This window comes from Lineus longissimus, chromosome 3 (assembly GCF_910592395.1).
Source record: "Lineus longissimus chromosome 3, tnLinLong1.2, whole genome shotgun sequence".
Lineage (NCBI taxonomy): Eukaryota > Metazoa > Nemertea > Pilidiophora > Heteronemertea > Lineidae > Lineus > Lineus longissimus.
In genome coordinates, this window is record NC_088310.1 from 27,029,360 (window position 1) to 27,053,016 (window position 23,657).

The window sequence follows — 23,657 nt, forward strand, 5'->3', positions numbered from 1 at the left end:
GTTTTATTGTAGATTGAACAAATAAGACAAATTCTTAACAATATATACTAAACTTTAATCTCGGACTAATATGGATAATATCAGTATAAGGGACCATAAACTTTGCACACAAGTACCAACAAAAGTCAAAAACAATGGTTCTTTCATCAACCTCTGTTCTATATATTGCCTGTTGTATTTCAATTGACAGGTAGAGACTGTTAAAGCACTTGGTGAACGCAAATATTCTTTAAAAGTGCATTTTCCGGTCAGGAGATTGAATCCCGAAGTGGCAGGAGATTTTTTACTTGTTTCTTCATTCCAACAGCCCACAATAGAAGTTGATGAAAGAGATCATTGTCAGTAATATATTAATTATATGTACAAAAATATATCTATCTGTAAAAAGAAACCATATCACATCTAAACGAGCAGCTATACTGTCTTAGTAAAACACAAAATTTTGTCAATATCTCCAACTGTAGGTAGAACCAGTATGGATTTTGTGATGGGAAGATCTCAAATTTAAAATAAATAAATTTGGACATTGAAGGGATCAACTGGTTATGTGTTAATCCATGTAACAAATTAAGAAATACTCGAACTTACAAAAATTCGAGAACTTACAAAAATATCATTCATTTCATGGGCAGAATTTATCTTTCACGCAGAGAACAACAATAAATCGAAACACATAAGTGTAGTCTTTGTACAAAATATCACAATATCATCAGTCATGGAGAAGAGTACCTAAAAATGGTATGGCACAAGCTAATCACTAACGGGCTTCTTAATTTATGCCTCAAGAGAAATACACATTCTTATTCACAGAAATGTGCCCGTTTACGTCACACACAAGCTCTAAAAGAAGTATCACAGACAAAGTTCTACTAATGTTTAATAGAAGTTCTCATAATCCATGTATATTTTGTCAACATATTGTACTTAAAAACCACTCAATATAATACTTCTATCTCAAGATGAAACTACATCATATTAAGTAACGGAATAAACGCTATAATCCATTGCCATCGTCAACTGGTATTCCTTTATGGTTATATTGATAAGGTCTGTATTCTTTTTTGTGTTGCTTTATTTCTGCGCTTGTCCTCATAAAGACTTGGTGAGACGAATACCAGTTCATCCCTGGGTCGTAAACTACCATCATACCGTGAACTCCAGGCTGCTGTAGAAGAAAGGATGGGAGTTAACTTGAATCAGAAATTGTGTTTTGCGTTATTAGACCTGCATGACTTTATGCCAAGATCTCGATACTGATGGTTCTTCATGTGAAAATTGGTATTTTGACCAAAACCTTGGCCGCCACCACCTCTGTTTTAGCCGACATTTTAGCTCTAACTTCGTAGTGTTTGGTGAGACAACCAATACCACCAGTTGGGTATCGATTCCTCAATCATAGTTTTCTTTTTGCAAAACAGGGATAACTAAGAAATAACAAATCATGTAAAGCAATCCATAACACACCTTAAAGGACACTGAATCAGCGCCAGGATAGTCAGAAGCAGGTCAGGTTACACATGTGCATGAATCAATCCGAACTGCTGCCGAGTGTCGTATATGTATGCATAACTGGTGACAAAATCTTGAAATTTCCAACTTCTGCCGATCGTGGCGCTGATTGAAAGTCCTCAAAGGAAAATTGCCATTCAAAAAATGCATGCAAAGATTAATCAACACAATCAACACTAAAGTGACTTAGCCATGAGAGGTTACCGCTCTACAAGCAGAGCTGACTAAAATGTCACATCTAGGCTAGACTCTGGTTATGAAATAAAGCACTAATAAAGTTGATAGGAGTTACATGTAAGCTTTCATAAACTTTCCCTTGGTACCTGCTATGTTTCTATTGAGGGTGGCAGGATAGTTTTTTAAGGTTGAAAAGTTAAATATGCAAGACTAACAGGTAAGTACCATCTGGACTATGATCAGGAAAGTTTGACAGAAGCAGGACAGAGGCCAAAGTCAAGCTTGGGAAAGTATGGAAGTTCCCCCACCAGGTCACTGATGGCTTGTTAATGGAGAGAATGATGGTAAACAAGTCAAGAAATGACAGATGTCAATGTGTCTACCGTATACCACCATGAAATATCAGCAACCTGTTCGATAAATAACATTCGTCTATAGAGCAAGGGTAATCTAAGGTACATGAAACAGACTATAAGGTTTTAGCCTACTCGTTTACTCGTTCATCTTCTCGGATAGATGGTATTTTGGTATAATTGCCCCGAGACTATATAATTGTATCACTTCACCTTACCCAAGGCTGGTTTCCCCAAACAACATTGCTGCAATATTGAAGACTTTTCAAACTTGTTCTGTTTATGCAGTTGCCAAGGGAACAAGGGGGAATCAACCCCTCAGTTGCTTACAGGGTTGACACAAATGGATTCCACCAAGGAATAGAAAGGTTTGCGAAATGAAGGGGTTAACTGAGCCAATAAAAGATGAACGAGGAGACATGCCAAGTAAATGGCACTCACTAAAGTGGATGTCATCGGTGAGGAGAGGTCGATTTGGTTTTGTCACGCTTACTGGGTTCTGGAAATAAACGGACATTACGAATAAAAATACCACACAATTTTGAAGGTTTCTTGTTGCCTCGCATGTCTTACTGGCATGGGCACTCACAACCTGCATACAAGTAAGTACAGTATGGTTGGAAAGCGATCTCTGCCCAGAGTGAAATTTGAAATGAAAGATAAATAGTTAAAGCAAGTCAAAATATAAACAAAGGTTAATCTGGTTAAAAACACAACACTGGACATGAAATTAATCCAATCAATAAGCAAGAGCCCAGGATAAGTAAGAACATGTACTAAATGTAAATGAACCACATCAAACAATGTTAAAGGATTGTAATGTATTGATTAATGAAAGGACAGAGCAAAGGTTCATCAGCCTGAGACGATCATGGCTTTGTGGTTATATGAACAGAAGTATTACCACCACCAGGGATTCATTCAAGAGGTAGTTCAACAGCAATTAGAATCTGGCAAAGACATTAGTCAATGGTGGCTTTAGTTTGGGGCGAGGTGTTGAAAGGGATAATCAGTGGTAAACATTCAATGGAAGTTTCAAATTAATGCAAAACGCAAAAGACCTTTCTGGAAGCACAGGTCAATAGGTGTTGAGGAATACGCCTGCACTCCTTGGTCGTCCATAGTAGTAGAGACGTCCTAGAAGAGAGAACAGGGTGGCCTAAAATTGTGGTACTGGTAGCACATGCTATGCCTATTGCTTGGTAGAAACACCATGCCATATAGGCTTCAGCTCAAGCTTGATTGCCAGATCAGGCTTTCTTTTCACTGCTCACTGGAAGCTTACTCTTTTGACCACCCAACATGATCAGCCTATATTTTAATCACATGAAAGGGGCTAATTTGATATATTTGGTTGGACGTTGCCTACATTGCATTTCCCGCCAATGTGGCAGCAGGACTCACCTCCTCTAATCTTAAAGGGCAATCGATTCACTTCACTTACTTTGGTTTGGTGTTACTTGATATCTTGATAACCCAGCGGATGCCAGTCTGGCCCTGTATTGTGCTGGCGACCCAACGTACTTGGCATGTTGATCAGATGGAGTCCTTGCCTTGGCGTTGTTCATAGTATGAGGACGCTTGGGCTCATCAGCCAACTTCGGCAGATGCCCATTCTGAGATTTCTGGCCTGGGGAATATGAGCTGGGGACTCTTTTTGGACGGGCTGAAAACATAAACAATTGAATTATGTTTCCTGAACATTTAAACAGCTTAAGTTTTTCCTTGAATATGCCCATTTTCCTAGCCACCACATAATCAAGCTCAATGTCTTTTTAAACAATACCAACACCCCAGCAAACAGAATCCAACAATGCCTTCACGCAATCAAACTGAATAACCAAAAACTTTATTGAAAGCTGAGCATCAACTTGGACATATTAGCTTAATAAACACAATAGGGACACTGGAGAGGCTGAAGGAAACCTTCAATGTCGGAGAGTCACTCTCTATATCACGAGGACAACGAGACTGACAAGGAATCGAAACTAAGGCCTGAGAGGTGAAAGGTGCTGATGTTTCCACAGTGCTAATCTAACATATTCGATCTATCCTTAATCAATAGAGGTAAGGGTCAGGCAAGAGCTCCTAATTTAGCCCTGAAGCAGTAGGAAGTCATATGTTTACTTACAAATGTTACATTTGTATGTATCTTCCAAGAAGACTTCAGGAGGCAAGTCTGGCTTGTACGATCCTCTCAATCGATTCTGGGCTTGCTCTTGCCTCCTCTGTTGATCAGTCTGCGGCCGTTCCTTCAATCTCCTCTGGTCAGATTCCTTGGCTGACTTGAGCTCCCTCTGGAGGTCTTGTTTGCGGCTTCCTCTACTGCTACTACGGGTGCTATCCAACGTAGTAGAGCTACTGGCTTCATCGGCCTTGTCACTCCGTCTGCTCTCCCCATCTTCCCTTCTCTCTTTCGTAAGAATTTTAATTTCATCTGAAATATCAGCAACAATACTTTTTAAAGGGATACTTGAGGCAAGAGTGAGGTAGGTCAAATGAAAACTACCAACTCCTGCCTATAGCCTCATTTAAATTATAGGGCCACAACAACAATCTGAGTGATAGCTGACCAGCCTGAACAATTGAGCAGCAAATGTTAAGTGATTAAAGATCAGTGGTATTATCACTTTACACTTACTACAGAGATAGTGCTCCCACTCATCGACTGACTGGACCGCAGGTTCACTTCCACCATTCTTACGCCTTTCCATTAACTTCTTCAGCATCAACTGATCACTGTAGTCTCCATGGTACAACTGAATCCGTCGCAGCCTGTGCAAGTCCTGTGCGTTCCGACGGATAGCCTCAAACTGACGTACGCTATCAACAATTTCCTGTGCCCTCTTACTAACAGCAGTTTTAGGCCTTATCTTCTTGCCAGTAGCAGTCTTTGGCCTAGACTCAGTGTCACTGTCCTTCGCACTCCTGACAGAGGAAGCAGTTTTTCCTCTAACCTGCCCAGGTTTGACTTGAACCGTTTGTACTCGTTTATTTCTATTCTGTTCCTGAAACGGACATCCTGTCCTTTTGGTATTATTTGTTCTTTCACTCGGTTCAGTTGCACTGGTCTCTGATGGCACAACAGGGGAGGCATTGACAGTATTTATTGATTCTACTGGACTACTACTTCTTGACTGTGACCGAGATGGCGATGGCGACTTTCCCGGAACCGGAGACAACGACCTTGACCTTGACCTCGACCTTGACCCTGACCTTGACACCGAGTGAGACTTTGACCGTGACCTTGCCTTTAAATGTGGCTTCGATCTCGAGTCCCATATAGATAACCTTGACCCAGACGTTGATCGTGACCTTGACCTCGAACTCGACCTGGACTGAGAACCAGAACTAGACGAGTCTGAACTTGAGTCTCCACTAGAGCTACTTCGTGATCTGGATCTTCGAGACTCTCTTTGTACGATCACAACACCTGCATCAGCCTTTACCTCTGATCTTGATGGCGAGTCCGACTTGGAACATGAACTCATCTTTGATTCTGAACGTGTACTGGACTTGGAGCGCGACCGTTCTGGTGAATCAGACTTAGATTTCGGCCGTTCTGATGATGCAGACTTTGACCTTGAACCTTTAGATCCAGATGGTGAAGGTGACCTTGGCCCAATAGACCCTGATGGCGACTGTGGTCTGGAACCTGTGCTACCAACAGATTTGGCCTTTGAACCAGAGCTGCTCAAAGATTTTGAACCTTCAGGGGATCCTGCCCTGCTTGACCTTAAACTAGAACGAGATGCAGTCACTGCCACCACCATGAAGTGATCCACCTTCTCCTGTGTTTCAGTACGGTCCGACGAAAGGGGTTTGACTTCTTCTAAATTCTGTTTCGACTTCTGATCATCTGGAGACAATGTTTGTTTAGAATCAGCAGAAGTTGGTCTAGACCTCGGCTTCTTTTTCGCAGAATCTGAAGGTGAAACCCGCAGATTACTTTTTGTCCCACGATTTATATTTCTGCGTTTTGCTGACTTCTGAATGACATTAGCAGCATGAAGGGTGACTTTCTTTCCTGATGCTGCTCCATTTGCCTTCAAGTACTCTGCTATTTCAGTGTTTCCTTTTATCAGGGCAACATCTAATGGAGTAAGGTACTGCTCCTGCAATCAAATGAAATGTGTGGGTCATAAATGTTCTGAAAAGCAACTGTTTGATTGTGGCCAAAATCCTGTTGCATCGATCTTAGGTTGGCTCACTAGCCACCTTTGGGCCTAGGCAACAAAAATATTGTGATGATATTCTAATCTAACAACTGGCAAATTAAAATTAGTAACAAACTGTTCCAGACTGATCAGAATCCGCTTTGCTCCTGAAGTCAATCGTTACCAGACATCAACTATTTACCTTCTGTGACTTGCTCTTCATAACAGCATTGATGTTCGCATTGTTATCAAGCAGCAGCTTACACAGCTCAAGGTTGTTGGTCATGCAGGCAAGATGGAGGCACGTGCGGCCATCTTGGTTTCCCTTACTCAGGTGCTGGCCTTCATCATACTCCACCAGAAGTTTGGCAATTTCTGAAACAAGACAACAATCTGAAGCTTGCCATGGAAATACTCAGCCTAAAGGCTAACAGACAGCCATCTATATGTGCATCAACAAACTACTGGCAGTTCCCTGCAGACGTTAATTAATCACTCAACCATGATACATTGTGATCCAATATCAATTACGATGCAATTGAGGTGGCAGAGACCAGTCCTACAGGAGGTCCACAAATACTCCATGGATATTCATTAACAATAATGCGCATCACCATGGTAACCAACAAAACAATTAGGATTAGTTTCTATTGATATGATATCTGTATGACATGTTGTGACAGGTAGATGGAGAGTAACTACATTAAGAAGTAAGCCATCTGTACCGCTGTATCCAGCCGTATTGTTTACCATTTCATATTTTATGCCCTGGCAATACAGTGAAGAGGAACCTTTCTAAACAGACATCTCTCCAATAAGGACACTAGGTTTTGGTCCCAAATTGTCCTTACCATTCAAGTTGACCTCTCTATTCAGGAAACCTCTCTATTAAGACACTATTAAAGAGAGGTTATGCTGTATTACATAAGTTTCAGAGAGATTATCATGATCAAAGAAAGGGAATGAAATCAAAGCAAATAGAGTTCAATAGACCTTGATAGATCTCTAAATGGTGGAGCTAAGTTCTATTGAAACTAATGAAATGTTGGCAAATGATCCAATCTGACATTACCTGTTTTTCCAGACTGTGAGGCCTCATGTACTGGGTATTCTCCCTTGGCGTTCCTCAACCAAAAGTTGGCATTTTTGTTCATCAAAAACCGAATACTATCGTTACAGCCTTTAGCAGCAGCGCAATGTGCTGGACTGGAATTACAGAAGGAGGAAGATCAGAAAGAGAAGAACGAAACACAAATCACATCTCTTCATCTTCTTCTTCTCTGCTTCTTCTCTTCTCTGCTTCTTCTCTGTCTGTGAAATACTGTGACCGTGATGGGAGTGCCAAGTTTAAGCTCCAAAACATGTACAGCTCAAATAACACAGTTAAATATCTCTGTTTACCTTCGTCCCCTTTTATCCTGGAAATTTGGGTTGGCACCAAGATTAAGAAGAAGACTGGTACAGTCGGTGTGTCCAAGTGTGATAGCGTAGAAAACTGGGGTACATGAGTTCTTATCCTGGCAGTCAACATTCGCACCTGCCTCATGGAGAGCTTCAATACACTTTGGATGACCACGGCTAGCCGCGCAGTGCATTGCTGAAAAACATGTCAAACGCTTGGATGAGTTAATGATAAACAGTCATAATATAAGTCTTCATTGGCAACACTGGGCTTATTTATGATATGATTGATGGCAAGTCTCTATTCAGTCAGGAGAGTGGTATTCAATGTAAAAACGAACCAATCTTATTGTGAAATATTTTACACTTAGTGAGGTCAACGTCCAGCAGGAGATGCCAAGAAGGCCAGCAGATGTGTGACCTGATATACACGAAAGTTTGCGTGACTTTAACAGGAGGAAGCACAAACAATAACATTTGCATGTACTGGGGACCAATTTGCTTTCATTACTACAGTATCTACGAGAGGGCTCTCATTTTTCATTGGAGAGACCAATGATCAGAAATTCTCTCAATGCTAATCACCAGGAAGTGATTTGATGGGAGATTTGTGCTCAGTAGGAAAAAATGGATGTATTATGCATGAACAATGATGGGTGATTTGATATAATGCATTGTTTGAAAATAATATTTCAATCATAAAATGCATTGTCAGCAATGGATTTACTGAGCTGATAATTATTAGTTGATATTTAGGTGTTTTAACATGACAAATACTGCACTGCATAACATTCACCATAAAAAACTGAAGTGACTCAAATCACAGACTTAGGTAACAATTTTGGGACAAATTCTGAGTCTGGCCAAGAGTTCTCACTGATGAGCAGATATCATTCAGACAAGATGAAATGCCTCGCACTTACTCACCTGTGAGTCCATCTTTATCAGTAGCTTCTGGATCTGCACCAGCCTCGATGAGAGCTAAACAAGCTTTACTGCTCCCTGAAAAAGAAACAGATTACTTGAAACTCCAGGTTGGCATTTTGTTGGTCTCATAATGTTTTTCTGAAAGTCTACTACTGAATCTAGTACCCACCTCTACCTTTCACTTGATCTCCTGCAGGGGCAAAAGTTGGTTTACCACTGTTGTAAAATGACATGAAACTATTAGTATACCACACTCACCAGCACTGGCTGCCCATAACAATGGTTGTCGTTGATCTTTATCCTTGCAGTTCACAGGAACGCTCCTGTCAATGAGCTTATTGAGGACCTCCAGCCCCACCTTGGGGTCCACACCATCATTGGCAGCCCCGCTCATCTGGGCCGCGTAGTGGACTGGAAATGCCTGATGGATATCAGCGGTGGATAATGATGCACCATGCTGCATGAGGACATCCATCACTTCCACTTGGCCGCATACTGTAACGCAGAGAGACACATGGATTAAGGGAGCACTCAAAGCCTACCTCACAAGGGACTGCCCTCTAGTCTATGAAATAGCTGTCATTAGTGCCGGGCCATGATTATCTCCCTCTATTATGTCACCTTTAACTGGTACAAGTGCTCATCGCCCAAGTAATCAATTCAAAGACAGTGGAACCATTCTATTAAGGATGACCTTAGGACTGATAAATGCTGTGCTGAATGGAGGGGTGTCCTGATTACCGAGGTTGAATTGAATAGAAATGACTAGTTTGGGACCAAAATCTCCATCCTGCCAACAGAGGTGTCCGCTAAATGATGTTCCACTGTATGTATTTCAAGTCTCACCTGTCGCCCAATGAACTGCTGTATGTGTCTCATTGTCAGTACAGTTGATGTTGGCACCTTTCTCCAGGAGAAATTTGGTGAGTGCCACATTGCCTGCAATCACAGCCATATGCAGCGGGCTGTATCCATCTTCATCCTGATGACAGACGAGATACTCGTCAGCCTCAAGAACCAACTCAGCACACTTTGTTTCCGTATTTTCAGCACAGTAGTGGAGGGCAGTTTTCGATGTCTTGTCCCTGGTGTTTACGTCAACCTTTGAAGAGAGAGATGAAGGTTTTGTAAAGAATATAACGGCCACTTCAGAGCACCAACACGCAGTAAAATCTAAATTCTTGAATTTAACTATAATAGCATTCAGACAGTTTTAAAACAACTTTGGAGTTTCATATGACTTATAGAATCATTTTCAGGAAGTAAAAAAACTTAGAAAATATATTTTTTCTCTCTTCCCCTTCCCTCCATGCAACAAGCACCAACTTTTGCCAAAACAGGCCACAAATAAGACCACACAGCAAATATAATTGGCAAATGATTGTTCATTTTAAGGTCTTATTGTTCAGGTGTTGTGGAAAAAAACAGGAATGATTATTTAATTTACAATTAATTTCCCATCGACAATTCTGAAACCACAGCAAATATTGTCACCGTCGAAACCAAACATGTTATCAGGCGATTATTGATTGGAGGATTGTGTGCAGAAGGAGTTGGGGCGGCCAGTCACTTCTTCACACGGAATGCATCAAATATTCAACAAACGCCTGATTTGATTTTCAATGTGGGCCATATTGTTTGAAAGCCAAGTGGCAAGCAATTTGAGTCAAATGCAAGGAGTGAAAACGCACCGAGCTGCTCCCTGGGTCAGGGGCAATCAAGAGATCCTGAAAACAATCCTGGGGCCAGGTGAAGGCATCGATCTTGACAAACACGACTTATGGGATTGCAACGCCCTTTGACGTTCACTGTTTCTGTGATGTTAAATCGACTTACCTTGTGTTCAATGAGCTCTCTGACGGTATCCGGTTTCTCCAACTGACACGCAATCATCAAGGGTGAGGCCCCCTCCCCGTTGGCGATTTCCAAGTCCTCCATCGGGCAGAAGTCTAAGAGAAGATGAAAGAACTTCTGATTGTTGTTTTGTAGGCTACGTTGTATTACACTCTTTCTGTAGTCAGGCTTGTTGGCCTGAGCACCATGTCTGAAAAACAGGAAACAAGAGAAACACTGTACCTAATGATTAGAATCCGCTGTTTTTCAGCCCCTTCACCCACAGATGTTCTGTCTCTTAATGACAAACCTCTCTCCGAGTCTTACTGGGTGGATGAAAGAGAAAAGTAAATGTTGACTACCACATTATCCAACTAAACTTGATCATAATTAAGAGACTTCCATTTCATTTGGCATCCTCTCAGTAAAACATTTATTGACAACTTTGAATGCAAAATAAACAAGGTGTGATGGAATTCATTATTGAGATGAAATATACCAAAGTTTGATTAGCGAGTTTCCATGGAAACCACGCATTACGATGTGAGCACCTTTGACCCTTAAGAGAGCCTCCAGTGATGTTGCGGTAAATCAAGTATAGACTACGATCTCTTAATTTATTCTTGGGAAGATGTATTGGGTATATTATGTTGACTAAAATAATTCACCAAGTCATCCTTACAATAATGTAAATGGGCCTAGTAAACAGGAACACCTGCCATGCAATTCTTTCTCATTTAAATGGTCAGATTAACTCATTATAAGTGATGTCACAACTACACCACATGTTCACTCATGCCATGGCCCTTATACAGGTTTTCCCAGTTAAAGGCCCTTCATGATTATAATAGAAAATTCAACAGTTCAGGAAGTCGAGACAGTTTGGAGATTAGAATTCCTTTAGCCTTAACCCTTTCACTATGGCTAACGATAGTAATTCGCCCGACTTGTCAAATGTGACTTGTAACAGTGAATATAGCCTTTTGACTAAGGTATGAAGAATGATTCTCCAGGAGATCTATCCAATCAAGGAAACTGAACCATTTTAATAACAAACCGAAGAGTGGTTCCAACATTCAATCACATGAGCATTTCCTGACATTCTTTATTCTAAATGAAATCAAGTATATCAATAATTCACCTCGTGACATGCAATTACCTCACTCACACTGATATATTGGATAATAAAGGCATTATAGCACACTGACAGATATTAGATTTTCTTCTGTGGGGAAAAAGTGATTATTGCCTTTTGAAAGGACATTATCAAGAATATTGCTTACTTATCAATGGCATGCCAGCTGTTAGAGGTTTTTGTCCTATAAGCTGTTTACTGTAAAATACAGTGCTAGTCTTCTCAATGGAGAGGAGAGCTGAACGTCACCTAGGATATTAGCCATAATCAAAAGCACCCTAAAGTTTGTGATTGGACCCCCTTTTGCAAAATTATTCGGCTCACGAAAATAAAGCGGTTCAGAATGAGACATTAGGCAACTCCATCTTTCTCTTAGTCTTAGCTTCAGATGATCAACAAAGTGACCAATGATGACAGAAACAAGGCCAAAAGAGTATCCATGCGACCAAGTTACATCATGGCAAACGCAACAATATGAAATATATCCAACCACAGACAGAAAGTACACAATCTCACCTTGGCAACTAATGAAAACAATGATATGGCTCGTTTGGCATGGTCTGAGTTTGGAGTCGGAAGGAAACGGTTGAATCACTCGCAAAGAGTGAATCTATACCAAGTAAGTTTGCCAACCGCAAACTTTACACTGAAGTAATACTGTACGCTTGTTTTGTATTTGTTTACAGTACTCATAACTATGAACCTTTGTCCTGTAGGATTTGTGGTAGGCATATACCCGCTTGAAAGGAATATCATAAGGCTATTATGAAATATAGAGATACGAAATGGAATAATCTCTTTGAGAATATGAAGTATAGAGCCTTAAGCTATTGGTGTCTTTCTCTACCTATGTTGAGACACTTTGGGGACAATCTTGCGTGTCAAACAGAGTCCAAACTCATGACATGTAGAAATTTCATAAGTGATGTATAAAACCACTTTCCTGAGATTCGATATTCAAATTCAACAAAGTTTGTTCTTCTTGCCTGAGGAACATACATGTAAGGTAGAAAACAGCAAATCCCATTATCCTCTAGTTCTTGTAAGCTGTCTGAAATGATAGCCCGATTTCAATGAAGGGATCCAGAGACAAGTGACACAGATACTGTCCTAAGGTCAGACCACAACTGCACCTAAATAGCCAGTAATGGTGTCTGGCTAATCACTATTGACAATGTCCTTATGGTCAGCTGGTATATCATTGCCGCAATGATCTGATATAAAGCTCTAATTGATTCTTTAATCATCGCACTAATGATCCATGGATAACATCCGCAAATCATATCAAAATGACAATAGAATACCACAAACTGAAATGAATGATCGAAGAAGGGATCAACAAACAACTACATGTATATAGAACAGGGTGGTTATAATTAGCAGAACTCATCAATGGGCAGGGAGTTTATAGATTGGTTGACTGAATTAAACCCCTATTGATATCACCCTGCCCTGAGACGGGCAGGTTGAGACGGACTGGTTGTACATTTCACTGTTGTCTGCCTTTTGGGAAAACTGAGTACCATTAAATTCTTCCATTATCTCCTGATGTCATTTACAATAACCCTTGAAATGGCACACCCCTCACTACGCCATCTGAAGCCATTTATCAAAATCTCCTACCCGATTATAGAGAACCATAAAGCATCTCCTGAAGCAGAATAATGAGCCACTAATTAGCTACAAATACAAAAATCCCAACATCACGGCTCTGAACTGGTATCGATCTATTTGACTCAGTGATAACCCTCATGCAGAGCTTGAAGATGACAACATCGATTTATGGATTGCAGGAGACAGGTATGAAGGACCTTGAGCAGTACTAGTAACATGTGGTGGGATTCTTACTGAGAAGTACATGGTTTCTCAAAGACGGTGGGTGATTTGTATGAGATGTGTCATTTCAAGACTGGAAACAGCTATAAAAAAAAGAATCATCAGAATGGGTTACAATGTTCCTGATATCAAAAATATATATTTTGGCTAATATCGAACTCAACTTACCTCAACAGCAGACAAAATAATTCCTCTTGGTTCTGAGACAGGCAATAGTGGAGAGCTGTCCTCTTGGTTTTATTCGTTTCTACCTGGTCGACATCGATGCCACACTTGATAAGCTTTTCACAGATCTCTAGATTCCCGAGTGTCACCGCGTAAATAAGCGGAGGTAGACCACCTTTGTTTGTCGAGCTGAGCAACTGAAAAGGATAAAGCAAAGGAGGTTTTTAGAAAGGGAGTACGTGTGTATAACCCAGTTATTTCATTTCAAATGAAAGTCATGTCCTCAACAGACTTTAGGACACCCAGCTGTTGACACTATCTACCTGCAGGGAGCATGCAACGATTCCAATGGCCTCTACAATTCTGAAGGGTAGCTCATTCCAATGAGGCTGTTAGGGTGTACTGCCTTCTTGTCAATACAGTGGTTCGGAGGTCACATTCTGTCAGGTGACCAAAGATTTTCGTCGAAAATAGAATGCAAGGTTACTGTAGGGTTGGGGTGGTTAAAGGGTTTATTTCAATCAAACCACCCAACCAAGTGCATGCCAACGATTCAGGAAATATCAGTAAGGTGATAGAGATATCACGTTCTGTTGTCAATAATGATGGACCAAGCCAGGATAATCTAATTACAACCTGACATTTACCTTACTCTCATCGCCATTGGTAACAAGTAAACAAACCCAGGACTGATCCAAATAAAGCAGCAATAAATGATTGGGTCAGTCTCATATGGTTTAATGAAGTGTTTCGAAGGGCACTAACACTTGATCTTCATTGTGCCCAACAGAGCATTGCCCAATATCGTTAAAGGCCACTGCCATGTGGGGAAATGGACTGAAAGGAAATGCTCAGTCATGACTGTAACTACACAGCATTGCCGAGGTTAATTTACTGGGATTAAATGGCTTTTCGCAATTTGAGCATACTTTTCAATTTCATCCAAGCTGACACATCAAGCATTCTAAAAAAATTGCAAAAGTCAAAATTTTAGTTCAAATACAAGGCATTTCTAGCTATTTTTAACTCTGACAATGTTCAATTTTCTCACCAGTCTGCTCCACTTGATCAACCAAATTATCAGACAGTCATAGGGTACCCTCATTCGTTGGTCATGGTCAGAACAAGACATTGGGTGATATGAATTAAGACTAGCAAATGCTTTTATCTAAAACTCCATGTTCATTTACAGTTACACTAGACCTTTCTGTACAAAATTGAAGTAAAAGCATTTGCTAGCCTTTATTCATATATGCCATTGACTAAGATTACTGCTACTATCATATTGATCACTTATTTCAGCACTCATATTCATACCAGCTACTTTGCAGAGTATCCTGTCAAGGTATCACGTAAGCCAAGAAATACCTACAAAGTCTAAAACAGAATTTTCAAAAATAAGTATAATCCAATATGTCATGCGAAAACACAGAATGTCGATAGGTTTATGGTCAAAGCTACATAGAAACCATACTGGGTGAATGGCTAATTCAGGTCTAATACATGTACTATGCCGTCAGCCATCCTTAACACAAATAGCCTGACAAATAGCCTAACAAATAGCCTAACAAATAGCCTAACAAATAGCCTGACGGTGATGTAGAACAGAATGCCTGAATACTCCACCATACAAGGCCTACTTTTGAGGCCCACACTTGTTGCGGGAAAACAGTTTTCTGCACAATAAGCGCACCATGTAGTAATTGGCCAACACAAATGACAATAAAGTCTATTTATTCTTGTATTTTAATATGATATTCATAATTCTAAAGCCTTACTCAGACATGATTGGTCATAAAATTTCTCTGCATGACCAAATTCATTTGTTCAATCAAATCTGTTAAAGTGGCTCCCATTTTGAATGATTTATTTCAAATTGCCTAGACAGTCGATTCATTTTTTATCATGAATTATCACAGATTGTTAGGTTATACTATCACCAGTCATATCTTACCTGTTTTAGCTCAGAGGTGATTATGATAATAAATACTGTGGTTGAACGATTAGGTTAATGCTCAACACTAACAAAACAGGTTTGTTCAGTCCAAAGTAGGCCTACCCTATGCAGGCTTATACCAAAGGAATCTCTGACTTTAGGATAGTCTGCAGGCTTTCACTACTTTTTTTCAACATACATGCAATGATTTTGTATAAGGCAGGGAATTTAACTTCAGAATTAACCCAAGTCTAAGACAGTGAGATTTGGCAAACTCTTTCAAACGCAAAGATTGTTTCGTTTCTCTACCAACTCTGACAAACCACATGTACAGTACATGTAGGCCTAATGTTAGCACAGAGGAAAGAACAATTATCAGCATGGACCCGACATATATAGGCCCGTTTGTGTTTGTTAACATATGTCGGAACTCAGCGTAGGCCCCTAAACTCCAAAAGGATTGTTAGACTTGCCCGCATACAAACCTCTTTTGGGCTATGTTTGACGATGGCAGATATTACTTCCTGTGCTCCCATTCGTATGGCGAAATGAAGGACATTGTTACCCTCCTTATCAGTCAAATGGGCATCAAAGCCAGCTTGCAAGATTTCCGATACTAGGGCCGGTTTGTGGTAAAACACTGCCCAATGTAGTGCAGTTCGACCGATATGATCTTGGAGATTAACATCAGCACCGTGATCAACTAAAATTCTACAACATGCACAAAGGTCCTCATCCTGCTCACTGGACAGTTTTCTGCCCCCTTGCACAAGAGTGATAAGGGGCGTGGCCTCATCATCACCATCTCTGAAGTTTACAGAAACAGTTTCATAATTTTCCTCTAAAAACGCTTTCAAATCCACTGGATTACCAGCATGTGAATATTTTAACAACTCCTGGTTTGGATCCATCGAACGGTTATTCTCTCACACTAATAAGAGTTCATTGTGTGTGATGTTAACACTCTGGAAGACTTTCCAAATGTTTAGTCTGCTTACAGATTTGTTGACGAGAACACGCAATTTGCCTGAAGTTCCAATCTCCACCAATTTTGTGGGGGATATCAAACATGGTCGTCCGTCGGTGAAATTGACGTCACGGCGTGGAATTCCGTTCATTATCGTGTCAGTATCTATTTTAAGATCCTACTCACGTGTTGTTGTTTACGTTTTGGACTGACTTTTTTCGTTGATTTGGCTTGGTGAATTGGAAATTTGTATCAATTTCAGTTTCTTTTACAGATGCACATGTTTAAGCACATTGATTTAATCTTTGCTTATTAATATGGCTTGACGGTGGGGGATAATATAACCTACGTCAAGTCACTTACCGGGAAACATATCATGAAATGCTCAGGCCATAGGAACGATTAATCGGAATCCGGTTTACCGTCTATCTCCCGCATGGGTTCAGAGCGTAATTCAAATTTTTGCATTATGTTTGAAAAACGTTTTTTATTAACTTAACTCTCTTATCAGATCAGCTTATTCACTCATGACCATATCTTGCGCAATACAAATCATTCCCGCCAAAAAACTAAGGAAATTTACTCGCTCAGCAGCCTAGTTTATATCAGCACCGTTAGTGGCGCTCAGGTCACATTATCCCGACTTCGATCTGAAAAAAGATTTTATGAGAAAATACTCTCCCCCGCAAAATTGGTGGACATCGGAACTTTAGGTAAATTGCCAAGAACGCAGCAACACATGGCCAGGGTTATCTAAAATGCTGAAGTGGGCTTGCGATTTGCATGATTTGAGATTCGACCTCATATTCAGTTGATATCATTAAATCAACTAACTTAAATACTTGAAAGGAAACTTAAGATCATCTTCGTTTCAAAAAAATGTGTCAAAATGTATTAATTTAGGCTGAAAAAGGTGTTTTGGTCATTACGATTCACGTCGTTCCGCATTTCTTTCACTGCCCAGTTCCGCATTTTAGAGTATTACAATGGCAGCCTCCATGGGCAGAATATTTTGCAATTTTTTGTTGATTTTTTGCTTTATTTTAACATTTTCTGGGAGTCTATTTGTGGATTGCCTCATCTCTAATGAAACTAGGTACTATATATTCAAACTGCTCTCATTTTGAGGTCGATCTTACGGCGTAATTCCTTTCATTTTGTCTGATGAATGGAACTGAGAGTTTTCTTGTATACTATATGTATATCATACTATATGTAGGCCTACATGTAATGCGAGTATGATTGATGTATTGTAAAATTTTTGGCCTTACACAGTTGTTGCTACTTGTTGGCATGGTTGGTAATATGTTAATGTGTTGAATTTTTTAAGTAAAACAGCAGGAACATTATGCTGAATATGCATTGAATTTGAGAAACACAACCTTGTTTTGGCAAGTTATTTGATATGTTTGTCTTTAAATTTATTGTCTCACTTCAGCTGTAATGCCTACTTGAAAGTACTTTGGACCTCAGAGTTTTCTCATGCCCCATTCGTGAGTTCGCCGATATTTACAGATACGAATGGCGATGGGCAGCTTGATGTTATTGGTGCTACATTTACGGAGACTATCAAAGCAGTTAATATCTTGAGTGGAAATGTTGTGCCCAACTTGAATTGGCCAAACCATCTCCATGACACTTCAACATATTCGAGTCCCATTGAGGTAAGGTTTGACTGGAGGTGACACATAAGCCTCTGTAGCAGTTGTGACCTTGAATTTCTTTCCCAAGATTCTGTTTTATGACACTGTTAGTATACTCATAGTATTCTTCTTTTATGGAGGGCTATATTGAAAGGCCTGCTTTCTTGTAAAGAATTTTTCTCTTTCATATGATTTCTGATATATAAAACTAAGGATCAACGCTTGTTTATTAATTTTTTGCTTTATTTTACTTTCACTTTCAGTATGATATTGACAATGATGGTATGCTGGATGTGCTGATCTTCACCTCAGATGGAGAAATCCTTCCGTACCAGCTAGATGGAACTCTCATCTCTCAAAAGGTGTTTAAGGTAAGATAGTTTCATGGCAAAGGACGAACTGCTTCCTTGAAATCCCATTGCACCACTCATAATCTTGAGTGGTACATCTAAATGGTACCACCAGGTGTGTAATATTTCATTCTTTTTTGTTTTGTCATATAAACTTCCCAATTACTTGATTGACAGATTCTTTATTGATGAGCATTTAAATCATAATCTGGCTTTCACAGCTGTAAACATGCTGAGCCAATTTTCCCAACAGTTTGAAGCTGGTGAAGAATTATCATGAAAAAATAGAAAGAATTCATTATCTTTGACATGTATTTTCAGTTGCCACCAGTGTATATCAAGAAAGATTGGCATGAGCGTGCAGTGAGGGTCAGTCATGAGAAAATTGATGAATATGTCAAGATGGAAGTCAAGCCAGATCAGGTTTGTGCTATGCAGGTTTCTTTTCACTTATCTGATTGATGAAAGTTTTGTGCATATTCCACATCCAGGCAAGGTTGGGACTGATACATTTAAGTGTTGTGCTTAATTACAATGTGGCCTGTTTAGACTAGAGTAAGTGGAAACTCCACGTTCTCAGCAGGGAGGGTGTCCTACAGTGAGAGATGACCACAGTCCACTTTGGGAGGCTACACTGTAAATGCTGTTGTCCTCTTTAGTGTATTCAATCATCATTGTAATCATCTTGTCTATGATTTGGTTACAATTCCCGCAGGTGTAATTGCAGAAGCGTGTATATATTCATCTGTTTTCATCTATTTCCTATATCATTTCTAGCTTTGGCAGGAGTATATCAGGGCTGACCCTCACATCCTGGCCACCCCAGTCATCATGGATCTCAACAGTGATAAACTACCAGATGAGCTTATTGTACCAGTCAGTTATTACATTGACAGAGAAGCATTTATGTAAGTCGTAGTCCTCAAGGAATTCATGCAGTCATATGTACATCTAAATAATTGGCAGACAGTTGAAATTGAATGTGTGTGTAAGGAGTGATAGTGTACTTTTACAAGGGAAGTTGCATATGGATTGTTTAGATGTGTTTTTCAGAGATAGACAGACCATAGAGTCCGCTTCTTGTCATTTTGCATTATCATGAAAAAAGTATCACCTGGGAAGTGACATCGAATGTGTAAAACTTCAAACTTTTTACTTGTATTTTTCCATCCATTCAGTTCATCAGAAGATTCTGGCCAAGAGTCAACAGGTCTCAAGTTTGACGAGCTAAGCAATTACCTGCTTGGATCATTACTGGTTTATAACATCACTGACTACAGTATCCTCAAGGATATGCATCTGGATCTCACAAAGGTGCGTTCATATTCACTGTAAGCAGACATCATTTGTATGCATTACCATTCCAAGTCCTATCCTACCATTGTATACAATTTTTGGGAGTGTTCATGGTCAAATGAAGTTGGAAATTGTGGAATTATTGAAACAAGACTATAGTTTGAGATTTTTTTTTCTAATTTCAGGTGACATCTGAATATCCTGGGTATCTCCTGACGACCCCTACTGTGGTTGACTTGGATGGTGTGGGTGGACCCCTGGAGGTTGTCTTGGGAACCTCAGCAGGAAATCTAATGGTGTTTGACAGAAACTGGAAGAATCGACCAGGGTTTCCAATTGCTTACGATGTGCTCCACAGCCAGGTAAGAATAACATGTGTGTTATTGTATGACAGTACTAGCTCACCTAACACCTTATGAGTAGTGATCACTGTTTTATATCTAGGAGCTAAAGCAGGGGGGAAGAGAGAAGCAGAGTTCGTGTTGGTATTGAGGGATCTTGGTCTCTTCAGCCTAAATATGGTGTGTTTTATCCTTGACACAGACATTGCGATGCGATGTTGGGAAAGTCACTTCACTTCCTTTTCATCGACCTTTGAACTTGGCATGCAAAAATCCTTAACAAGTATTGATTTGAATTTGTTATAAGACACATTGCCATCTATATTTTTCAGATTTCAGTTGCTGACCTTGATCAAAATGGCGATCTTGAACTGATCGTTATTGACAACAGTGGAAATGTCTTTTGCGTGAAGAGTAACGGTCAAACTCTCTGGGATGCACAGATATCGGGCACGTCCTCACCTGGAGCCGTCTTTGGAGACATTGATGGAGACGACGTCTTGGATGTTGTTATTAGCACTAATGATGGGTAAGTTAGGTATAATAAATAGGCTTTCAAAATCATTAGTTCAGTAATTCAGATCATTGGTTTGGTATCTGGAAAAGGTCAGCTTTTAACACTTCTTCAAAAGTGTGTTATATTTCTTACTTTTGTTTATTTCAGGAAGATATGGGCCTTACAGGGAAACACCGGTGAAGTCATGAGCAGTTGGCCAATAACAGTTGGAGGACGACTGATGGCAAGTCCTACGCTGACCAAGTTTGGAAAAAATATCAAAGGATTATTAGTGGTAAGTTTATGCTAATGTTGTTCTTGCGCAAAATAGAAATTGTTATGATCATAATATATTGAATGCAGAAAGACCATCATTGAAAGGGGTTGTTATGACCTTATTGATAAAAATAATCTCTCCTGTCTTTCAGCTGGTCCTAGCTGACAATGGTCACATCCATATGATCAGTGGCAGTGGTGAGTGTCGGGAGGTATTCCACGTCGGTGAGTCCTCCTTCATTCCGATCCTTCTCCAGCCGTCCCCGACCAGAGGAGCAGACGCTCATATTCTTATTGGTACAAAGGATGGCTCACTCATGTCGGTCGGGATTTATAACACAAGCATTGAGCGGAGAATGGGGCAGCAGTTTGGTGGGAGGGTAGCACAAGGCACACATGATGTAAGTAGACAGAAAACCTATCTCTTACTCTTCAGGCCAACCTTGGGAAGTGTCCTGATTACAGAGGTCAATCCATGGAGTGCCATCTCCACAGGAACTTGGTCAATCGCATTAATGCTGGCTTGATGCTTTCTCAAGATGATCATCCTTACTTATTGTTTAGAGATTGCCATGAAATGAGTTCTTGAACAACACATGACATCATGTTATGTCTTGCTGGACTACTCATTTTGTTGCATCACGTTTTTCTTGCATTTGCTTTTCAGTTCACTGTGGCCATCTCCCCTTCAACAAAGCAGCTGGTTGACATATCAAGTAGTTGGTTTAGCGTGGCATTTACCATTCAAGATACCACAGTTCTTCATGTCGCTAAGAAAAAATATAGCGTAAGGGTAAGTTAGCGTTGTTGTTCGTGACAGGTCAAAAGTCTGACGGTGGGAATATACATGTACGTACCTTCATGTAGGCTTACAGGTTCTAGGAGAGCATTGTTTGCCTTGGCATGAGATGGCATCCACAGGGAAAGAGAGGGTTGTGCAGCCAAGGCAAATCGCAGAACACAGGGACAATACCGATTGGTACAAAAAAGGCTGTTTCTACTTCCCCAGACAAAAATATTGCAGTTTCATGTATTATTGCCTCAGTTATCACCACCACACAGCATTGTAATATTCTGTAATGTCTGTGGATTTCGTATTTTCAGATTTATGTTGGGTCCCACTTGCTGACCACGTCAGAATATGATAGGCCTGGTGATTTTACTGTAGATGTAAAAGCTATTAACCAGCCTCTCCAAGGCCATGTGGTTGTACATGTCACCAATAGCCATGGTGTGACTGCCATTGATAAATATATAGCAAGGTAGGTTGAAGTAAAAGCCTTATGAGTTGCCCGGCTAAAATGCTAGTCTCAGTACTGGCGGGCTGCCATTCTCGCACATGTTACTGTGGGCTGGGTCGGCCCCAAGATGGATAAACGATCGGCAATGGCTAGAGCTGATTCAGTATGGCTTGAAGTGACAGCCACTTGGCTGGCTAGGAGGAAAAAATTCACAGAGCCAACCCTGATTTTGATTAGGCCAACCGGTAATCAGAGTGGTCCTAAGAACACTCTGGGACAGAGCCCAAAGCCCTTTCATAGCCCTATTGTATAATTATATCCTTTCTCTTTCTTTCAGGTTCAACTTCAATTTCCAGTCGGATCTCCAGTGGCTGCTCATTACTCCATTCATTGTCAACCTTATAGTTCTCCTGTTCGTTTACGGATTCCCTCTTGGAGATTATCTACCCGTACTAAACAGACAACAGAACAAAATAAGATGACCATGGTGCATACATGTATGCATGAAAATTAATTAGGCCTACTTCAAAAGTAGCATAATCTTTTTGTATGTTTCATCTCTTTGGTATCAGTGTATTTCTATTCATTTGATGTAGAGATCACTGAAGGAGATGTTGTTGTCTTTCATTTAAAATCTGGTCATCTTCACGATTACATTTATTTTACCGTGTCAGTCGAATTGTTAGAATCATGTGAGCTCTAACCTCGGTGATAAAAAATAATGGTTACATCAGCTTGACGTGTTGATATCCCAATCATGACAGAAGTGAACCACCGATCAAGAGAAGCAGACGGTTCTGACCTTGTACATGTAAATGTTGTTGTTTATGTAAAAAGTGTTTAATAAAATTTATTTATTGTCTCTGTTAATTTGTGTTTTTTCGTTCATCTGCAGTAAGATTCTGCGTATTCCTTGGTAAAAAATCTAGCTGTCTTATCGGAGACATCCTAGTTAAAACAGAGCATGGTGGACTTCCACGCCTGGTCACAACTTCAGCAGTGAACACAGAACACCTGTCCTACGTTTCTCCCGATAGATGTCGCTGTCTCATAATGGACACCCCAGTCGCAACAGGACATTTCCATGTTACAACCAGGAACCAATCAAACTAGCAATTCATACAAGGCACTGCCTTTTCTCTGTAGTACATGCAAGTTGTTGTCCGATCAAGACATCCTCACAACATGAAATGGCAGACTCCACCACATCACAACCAGGGACTCGCCAACCAACATATATCAGATGACTCGGTGAATCTGTTCTGCCTTTCAAATACACCAATGTCCAACCAGACAACCTACATGTTCATACATGTTGTTATTGACCATACACTGGAGATGCTGTACTCTATTGTCACAATCCAGCACCACCAAACTGGAGTGTTGCCTGAAGAATGTCGTTCCTGTCTAAAACAGCACTTTGTTGAATTGTGGAATGATGTGTAATCTTATTTATCTTAATTACATGTAGCCATTGGTGGATTTCCCTGAATACTTGATGACTTGGCACTCAGGAGCTCTTGGGGAGTTCCGTCCTGAGAAAACCCTTTCGCTACCATTTGGTCCGACAATCCGCCCAGGGTGACATGATAGCTCAACAAGTAAAGGAAAAAGAGAT

At 40.3% G+C, this 23,657-nt stretch overlaps 2 protein-coding genes across 7 annotated transcripts; one reads left to right on the forward strand and one right to left on the reverse strand.

Moving 5' to 3' along the window:
- Nucleotides 1-31: 31 nt before the first annotated feature.
- Nucleotides 32-16,449, reverse strand: LOC135484476 (serine/threonine-protein phosphatase 6 regulatory ankyrin repeat subunit A-like). 6 transcript variants are annotated; one of them, XM_064765994.1, is made up of 14 exons: nucleotides 15,915-16,449; nucleotides 13,497-13,690; nucleotides 10,361-10,568; nucleotides 9,371-9,626; nucleotides 8,783-9,019; nucleotides 8,525-8,599; nucleotides 7,598-7,793; nucleotides 7,269-7,402; nucleotides 6,399-6,571; nucleotides 4,681-6,154; nucleotides 4,171-4,476; nucleotides 3,484-3,705; nucleotides 3,101-3,176; nucleotides 1,023-1,162 (listed from the first exon to the last, which is right to left on the reverse strand). In XM_064765994.1, exons 1-13 carry the CDS (start codon nucleotides 16,338-16,340, stop codon nucleotides 3,118-3,120), a joined length of 3,960 nt encoding a protein of 1,319 aa, XP_064622064.1. In that variant the 5' UTR covers nucleotides 16,341-16,449; the 3' UTR covers nucleotides 1,023-1,162; nucleotides 3,101-3,117. The 6 variants fall into 6 exon arrangements, with proteins under 6 accessions (XP_064622062.1, XP_064622067.1, XP_064622064.1 ...); XM_064765995.1 differs by lacking the exon at nucleotides 3,101-3,176 and adding an exon at nucleotides 2,481-2,538 and having other exon boundaries at nucleotides 1,038-1,165; XM_064765996.1 differs by lacking the exon at nucleotides 3,101-3,176 and adding an exon at nucleotides 2,481-2,538 and having other exon boundaries at nucleotides 1,056-1,162.
- Nucleotides 16,450-17,388: 939 nt separating this feature from the next.
- Nucleotides 17,389-22,909, forward strand: LOC135484491 (uncharacterized). The gene is made up of 13 exons (XM_064766020.1): nucleotides 17,389-17,492; nucleotides 17,835-18,060; nucleotides 18,303-18,410; nucleotides 18,711-18,812; nucleotides 19,167-19,297; nucleotides 19,568-19,703; nucleotides 19,871-20,047; nucleotides 20,359-20,555; nucleotides 20,691-20,817; nucleotides 20,951-21,199; nucleotides 21,466-21,591; nucleotides 21,903-22,060; nucleotides 22,377-22,909. The coding sequence occupies exons 1-13, from the start codon at nucleotides 17,395-17,397 to the stop codon at nucleotides 22,519-22,521; spliced, it is 1,980 nt and encodes a 659-aa protein (XP_064622090.1). The 5' UTR covers nucleotides 17,389-17,394; the 3' UTR covers nucleotides 22,522-22,909.
- Nucleotides 22,910-23,657: the final 748 nt, after the last annotated feature.

Bases quoted from the DNA above. Each gene is read 5' to 3' on its own strand.
- LOC135484476 (XM_064765992.1), bottom strand. From the start codon at position 16,340: ATGGATCCAAACCAGGAGTTGTTAAAATATTCACATGCTGGTAATCCA. The intron at 10,569-13,496 runs GTAAGTTGAGTT...CCTGTTTTTCAG, and splicing joins TTATTTTGTCTGCTGTTGAG to ACATGGTGCTCAGGCCAACA. The intron at 8,600-8,782 runs GTGAGTGTGGTA...TTTCTTTTTCAG, and splicing joins GTTATGGGCAGCCAGTGCTG to GGAGCAGTAAAGCTTGTTTA.
- LOC135484491 (XM_064766020.1), top strand. From the start codon at position 17,395: ATGGGCAGAATATTTTGCAATTTTTTGTTGATTTTTTGCTTTATTTTA. The intron at 18,061-18,302 runs GTAAGGTTTGAC...TTTCACTTTCAG, and splicing joins CATATTCGAGTCCCATTGAG to TATGATATTGACAATGATGG. The intron at 21,200-21,465 runs GTAAGTAGACAG...TTTGCTTTTCAG, and splicing joins TAGCACAAGGCACACATGAT to TTCACTGTGGCCATCTCCCC.